The 7355-nt window shown below is 29.6% G+C and overlaps 1 protein-coding gene across 1 annotated transcript; it reads left to right on the top strand.

Annotated features, from left to right (window-relative positions):
* The first annotated feature begins 1440 nt into the window (after positions 1–1440).
* Positions 1441–3696, top strand: LOC111008405 (heavy metal-associated isoprenylated plant protein 23). Its single transcript, XM_022281100.2, has 2 exons — positions 1441–1752; positions 3032–3696. Exons 1-2 carry the CDS (start codon positions 1590–1592, stop codon positions 3325–3327), a joined length of 459 nt encoding a protein of 152 aa, XP_022136792.1. The 5' UTR covers positions 1441–1589; the 3' UTR covers positions 3328–3696.
* The last annotated feature ends 3659 nt before the right edge of the window (positions 3697–7355 follow it).

Below are 7355 nucleotides of genomic sequence, written 5' to 3'. Positions count from 1 at the left end.
CTTTCTAATTTCTTGAGATTATAAATTCTCACGTGGGAGCTATTGAAGAATATCTTTACTCTATAAATATTTTTGTAAACTAAAGCAATTTCAATCTCATTTCAGCTCTCGAACTTTCGAAATTTTTCGATTTTGATCTTTAAACTTTTAAACTATCTATTTTAGTTTTTGAGCTTTGTAGAATAATGATTTTTGTTCTTATTAATATTATTCTCTCAGCAAATAATCAATGTAGCTTTGAATATGTGTACTGTTATGTTGATGTGGAAATTTTTTGAAGCCACGTAAATTGAGTGAAATAAAAAATAATGATTTCTTGGAAATTTAGGGATTGAAAAATAAATATTAAATATTTTAAATGTGTAGGGGCCAATGATATAGATATATTTATGTTTAAAAGTTTTAGGCATTAAAATAAGGTTAAACCCATAAGCAAAATCGAATTCACAAACTATCACCAAAACAATCAAAGTTTTCAATAGATTATGGGGGACATATTTTCATGCTCTTAAAGTAGAAGAATTAGATTCCAAATATTAAATGAATCATGAAAATGTTTTACGAAAGAAACAAAAAGTTTCTAGCAAAATAATTTTGACTTGTTGCTAACGATCTATGTTCATATTTTCAATGTGCTGCCTCAATAAAAATGTCGCCTTTTTGATAGAATAATTTTACTATTACATACTAAATAGTTTAGACACGCTCCAAGATATACAATACTTCTTATTTAAAAAAAAAATAAAAAATAAAAAGATGCACATGACATTTCAATTCAATCTTTAATCAATAGTATCAATAAATTTGAATGATGGAGTACCAACATGTAAATCTTTCTTACTTTTTGGTGAAATATTTGCCTATTGATGTACACATTTAACTCTACATAAGTATTGTGTATCGAGTCGAATAAAGTCTGTTTGATGAAAAAAATGATCAAGTCTGCAGCAGAGCTCGTAGATGAACAAAGGAACCTGCAAAAGAGAGAAACAACTATGATGCTCAAGTTAGTACTTCGCACCTGGTAAATGAGGCGAGGATATCTATTTATAGAGGTGAGCTCACGACAGCACCTCAATGGCTCTCCAACAGTCTCGAGAATCGTTAGAAATTTGAATTTGCATGTAGATGAGAAGTTCACCTCTGTAAATAGAGATAACTGGCTCATTTTTCTAGGTACACAAACTATTCTCTCTTGAGTAATAGATCATATAAGATTGATTTGAGCGTCGGAATTTTTTACCCTTTTTGTACGGACTCCTTCGCTCGTTAGCCGATCATTTTAGGTCTATTATCAAAAAATTAAAAGTAAAGTACTTTGTATTTAAAAAGAAAAGAACTAATCGAAATAAGGACAAATTGCACAACCTACTCGCTCAGGAGAATTAAATAATAGTTAAATTACCTCAGAAGCTGACGGAAGAGGGCTTTTAACAAGGCCAATTTACACAATCTTCATAGTTCTGTATCCCCTGTTTCTTCTTCTTCTTCTACCACTCTGCCTCTTTCTCCATAGTATAAATTCAATCGAGCAAAGTTGTGTGTGTCTGTCCAAGTTTCTGTGGGCGAGGCATTTCGTCGAACACATAATGGGCGCGGGGGGTTCGGTGGAGTCTGTATCGGAGCATTATTTGATGTGCATTAGCCCTAAGCAGTACAAGAAACAGCAATTGCAGACCGTGGAGCTGAAGGTCGCCATGGATTGCGATGGCTGCGAACTCAAGGTCAAGAATGCCCTCTCTTCCTTACGAGGTTTGCTACTCACTATTCGCTATTCGCCATTGCCTTCCTTGTTCATTCCTTCCTCTTCTTTCAAGAAAGCATTTTCCCCACACTTTTTTTTCTTTCTTTCTTCTAATTTCTAAATTGCTATCATTTTTAATTTTGCGTAAAAAAAATTAAATAAAAAACACGAACTTAACTCAGCAATAATTAACCTATGTTGTTGCGAAGTTATGAGTTCGCATCTTACACGCACTAAAAAGACTATAACGTAGAAATTAAAATACTCACCATTCTCGTGAATTAGAAAACTACATTTTCTCTAAATGGTATAATATAAAAGAGTAATTTTATAAAAATAGCATTTACATTTAAAGGGATGTAAAGCACATCAATAAAATTTTAATTAAAAAACAAAAACGAAACAGAGGAAAGGAAACCAATTCTATTGCATTAGATAAGTGAGATATCTTTTATATTAACCAGTTTATTTTAATTAAAAAGTATAAAATAATTCTTTAAAAAACATTTTAAGTCTAAAAAATGGCATTCAAACAAACCAAAAAGTTTGAAATGATGAAAAATTGAGCGGATATAGCTTGATTTTTTTATAAAATATTTTTTATTTTATGAAATACACAATTGATCATAATCGACTATAAGTGTATAAATCAAAACTTAGGTTTCACTCATTGAAGTGTTTTTCTTTAATATAATTTTTATGCTGTATTTGTAATTATCTTTGGAGAGGAAAGATCAATTTTCAATTTTAACTTAGTGTGTCAATTTTTATTCTAAACTCTCTAGTTCATCGAATTGCATTTTAAATTTTGATAAATGTTGCTATCTTCAGCCTAAACTTTAAAAAATGTTGCAATATTTACCGTATGATAAGTTGTTGATTCTTATATGTATCATAATAACATATATTTAATATAAAATTGATAGAATTTAGACAAAGAAGACACTAAAGTAGCTGCACTTTCGGGTGTTGGCGTATCCAGGTTCGAGCCCTCTGCATCCTGAAGTCAAGAAAAAAAAAAGAAATTAAAATAGCTTTCTTTTGTTCTTCAAATTTGTAAGTTTTGACGGAGTTATTCACGATATAATTCCATAAAACTGAAAATTAAAATTGATATAACTTGCCAAATTTAGAGTTTCGATATTTGTTTTTAAGTGTACCATGCATTATTGTTCTACAACCAACTTGAAAATAACCTTTATTTTTTTGTTCCTGAAAACAAAATTTTACATCAATGAAAAAGAGGAAAAATGATAATTGAGAGAGAAAATTTGGTTGGTTTTGTAGGGGTGAAAAGTGTAAAGATATATAGAAAGCAACTGAAGGTGACAGTAACAGGGTATGTAGAAGCAAGCAAAGTATTGAAGAGGGCAAAATCCACAGGAAAAAAGGCAGAACTTTGGCCATATGTGCCCTACAATTTAGTGGCACATCCCTATGTTGCCCCAGCTTATGACAAGAAAGCCCCTCCTGGCTATGTGAGGAATGTAGAACACAACAATGCCACTGTTGTCAAGTTTGAAGATCCTTCTTTTGTCACCATGTTTAGTGACGAGAACCCTAATGCATGTTACGTCATGTAGCAAACCACGACGAGGTTGTTGTGTTTTTCGGTTTTCGAACTTGTTTATTTATGTGTATCTTCTCCCGTTGTGGGCTTTTTCGGAAGTGTTGGAACTTGTTAGAAGAGTTTTGGATGTTTTTTAAACGTATATGAAAGAGATGGAAAATGTCTCTTTAAAAAACGTTGGTTTAGCGAAAGTCAACGTGCTATACTTACTAATATGGAAAGCTGTTGACTTTGGTTAATAATCACGTCTTTTTTGGAGAAATATTTTCTACTCTATGTTTATAGGAAGTTTTAGAACTTCTTTATTTTTCTAATAAGTTCTAAAATCTATTCTGATTTTGTAAAATGGTTCTGTGAGAGAATAAATAAAAGAATTCTATCATGGTTTTGTTTAGAGAAATAGAACTTTTTTTTGTTTGTTTAGTTTCAATGGTTGAGACTATTTCAATTTCGTTTATAACTTAGTTTCATATATCAAACGAAGAGAAGTGGGGTGTATGAAATGACGTATTTAGCTAATCGAGGACACTTTTGGAGAGAATGTTACTAATATTTGGACTAATTGAGCTATAGGCACACACCAATTCCTATATTAAATTTGAATAGGTTAAAATTAGAATTAAGAAGTCAAATCTATTTTTTATACATAAGTTTATTTATCCCTTACCTTATTTATATAATCTCAAGAGTGCAAATACTTCACTCTTTATAAAATATATAAACTAAAAAATCTAAACTCCAAATTTTTGTAACTTGTTCTCTTGTAAAATCTAAAAGGCAAAATATATACATTTGAATTTTTCTAACTCCAAATTTCATAAACTCTAAGCCTACTAAAATCATGAGAAAAACCTCGAAAATTTTAAATGAGAGTAATACAAATTTGTCTCGCTACTTCCTCGCTTCGTTTCTGCAATTCAACAAATAAATGTATGAAAACGTAGGTAGAAATTAATTTAAGAATATGCAGATCATTAATACGAAACATAAAATTTTTAAAATACTCTAACTCTAATTATTTATAGAATTTAAAATTCAAATGGCTTCTAAAAAGGAAAAAACGAGTATGGTAAAGAGAGGGAAAAAAAAAAAGTAAAAGCATAGCTTTCTTGTCTCTCACCTAGTTTGTGATGCAAAATCAACCTTTGCCTTTCTCTTTTTTTTTTTTTCTCTCTTTTTGCTTTTAAAACTTTTTCTTTTTCCCTTTTCGCATTTTCTTAAAATTTCTAAGATCCTAAGGCAGCGTAAAGCTGTGCATGGTATCTTATTAAAAAGAAGATTCGTTTATTCTATTTTCTGAATTTTTATCTTTATTTTATTTTAGTAGTTATATTTATCAATTTTTGAATTTGGCATAATGATTTTTTTATTCTTATAATGAATTTGAAAGTTTAAAAGACGGGGAGATTTAAATTCAAAATGAAATTAAAAATCAATATAATTTTATATTATCTTTTTAATTAGACTCATTAAATTTGTCTGAAGTTAAGCCCATCTATGAATTACGTTAAATATGAATATCTCATTTTCAGTTTTGGTTAACTTGCCATATTTGAATCAATTTAATAAATTCAAAATTTCTATCTTAATTTTTAAACTTGCACAAACGTGTCAAACTCAGCGATAATTAACATATATCTTTAACCAATAAGTTGTGATTTCGATCCACACTCCTACATGTTGTACTAAACAAATATTTTAAACTCAAAACTTTGCTTGAGACTAAGAACATCACTCTCTTCGATTTTCACAAAGTCTCTTTGTTAGACTTTTGCTTGTCGGTTTTCGTTATCCACCGAAGGTTTGTATTTATATTTACCATTGTATCAATTAATCTATGTTCTTTTGTGCACAATCGAAGATGTTTAATTATATAAATTTGTTTGATCTCGACAGAGTAAGATATTCACTTAATTTGATTTTAATAACTCTGTTCAAAATAAAAGAGTTATTTATATGTCAAAGTCATTCTTTTGGATTATTTGTAAGTTAGGCGTTTAAGATTAATTCGATATTGAATATGTGTCTAATAAGCCTTGAAAATTTGACAACCTCAACTGGTCAAAGTATATATCAACAATAAAGTTAATATCAATAAAAAAGTTATACGTTCAAATCTTTACCCCACATGTTCAACTCATTAAAGAAAAAGTTCTCCGAACTGTAAATATAATAGCGTAAATTAAAGTTGATCAAGCTCGGATCGTGAAGCTCTGACTTAATAACCGATGTACGAAGGACATGCAAAACAGAGTTAGCACTTTCATGCTCTAGTTAGTACATAATCCGATCTACACTTGAGAGATAATATAGCTTCGCGTATCTTGCATGAGATGCGAGGTTTTATATTTATAGAGGTAAGCTCCCGATAGGACTTACGACAATCTAGGATCGAGCTATCGTGTCAGAGAACATGTCTGTCATCTGTGCGCTTGTGATACTCTTTAAGTTCGGCTCCTACCTAGTATAAGTCTCTGGTAGCTAATAGAACGTTGGTTGGCATGACTTCGAGTATCGAGCTGATTAAACTTGTTTTTGTTGAATCTTCTTATCCGATTCTCCTTATCATCCTCACCGTCGATGATCTTGGATGTTGATACGTGACAGTCAATAAATCACGTCCAACCTTGTCTAATAAATTTAGAAGAATAAATCTTGAACAGAAACGACTCCCTTTGTTTTTTTTTTTCACTAGTCTCTTTAAACCAAAAGAGAGATAAAGCATACTTTCTTGTCTTTCAAATTTGGTAGGACAGAACAGAATCAGCTTTTGCCTCTTTTGGCTTTTTTAAACTCTTTTTCTCCCTTTTTGCCTTTTATGATATTTCATCCTATCTTCAAGCAGCGTAAAGGTGCATATTGTATCTTATTAAAATTAGATTTATTTATTTTGTTTAAATTCTTTTCAATTTTTTATAATTATCTTATAAAGTTGATAAATTTACTAATATTTGAACATGGTATAAAAATCTATTTTAATTTTTGTTTAATTTAATTATCTAACTAAAATTAAAATTAATATAGACACATGTTTTTGTTCATTTATTTGATGAGTGTCTACGTAAATAAATAACCATATCTAGTAATATCTGTCAGGTTTTAGAACAAATAATTTGGATTTAAGTTAAACTATTAATAAAATTAAAGGCAATTGCTCTAACAATTTTTAGATAAAATTTATATTTAAAATATAATATTTTGAAAATTGGGGAAAAAATATCTAAATTTTTTGAGACAAAAAATAAATAAATATGAAAGTTTAGAGACTATATATATAAATAATATGAAACTAACGTAGATTTAATCTAAAATGAACTTGAAAAATAATAGTTAGTTTGTTAAAAGCGAGCATATCTTAGTGGTAATTAACATATATTTTCAACCAAGAGGTCGTGGGTTCGATCCCTCATCCTCGCATGTTGTATTAAAAAAGATTAAAAATAAATAATAGTTAGTTTACAATTTGATGTTCTCTCTTAATTTTTTGTAAGCCTGATTATATAGTCTCTAAGTGGCGGGTTTGGCCCATCGATACATTTGCTAAAATAAACTACAATATAGTCTTAGGAACTTTGGGCCTAAAATAAACTACAATATAATCATTTTGGAATATTTTTTTCTAATTGAAGCTTCTCTAATTCAAGAGTGCATATATTACTCTGCTATTTTCACAAACTTTATTCAATTATGATAGAGTTACTAGGAGAATAAACTATATAACTTCTAGAATAAAGCATCAACCTCTGTTTATACATCGTCGAGTACATTAGTTGTTGAATTAAGTGCAATCTCATAATATGGTTTAAAAATCTTAACGTTGTATATAATTACATTACATTCTTTACTCTTAACATTTAGTCTGCATATTGAAAAAGTATCAAAATCTGGATGACATAAAAATCTACAACCCACTAGAATGCTCTTGTTGACGATCCTTTACTCTGACCATCATCTAGAGTTCCTCGATTAATGTGATATCTCACATGGAGTAAATCCTTAACCCTTCCTCCTCTTACTAAGTCAACATAATGTTCTCATAAA

Source organism: Momordica charantia (assembly GCF_013281855.1).
Source record: "Momordica charantia cultivar OHB3-1 chromosome 10 unlocalized genomic scaffold, Mcharantia_2.0 BLBB01000010.1, whole genome shotgun sequence".
Classification (NCBI taxonomy): domain Eukaryota; kingdom Viridiplantae; phylum Streptophyta; class Magnoliopsida; order Cucurbitales; family Cucurbitaceae; genus Momordica; species Momordica charantia.
The sequence above is the reverse complement of the archived record's forward strand: the minus strand, read 5'-3'. Positions and strand labels throughout refer to the sequence as shown.

Excerpts from the sequence above, each read along its gene's own strand:
- LOC111008405 (XM_022281100.2), top strand. The coding sequence starts at position 1,590 with ATGGGCGCGGGGGGTTCGGTGGAGTCTGTATCGGAGCATTATTTGATG. Across the intron at positions 1,753-3,031 it reads TGCCCTCTCTTCCTTACGAG|GGGTGAAAAGTGTAAAGATA; the intron begins GTTTGCTACTCA and ends TTGGTTTTGTAG.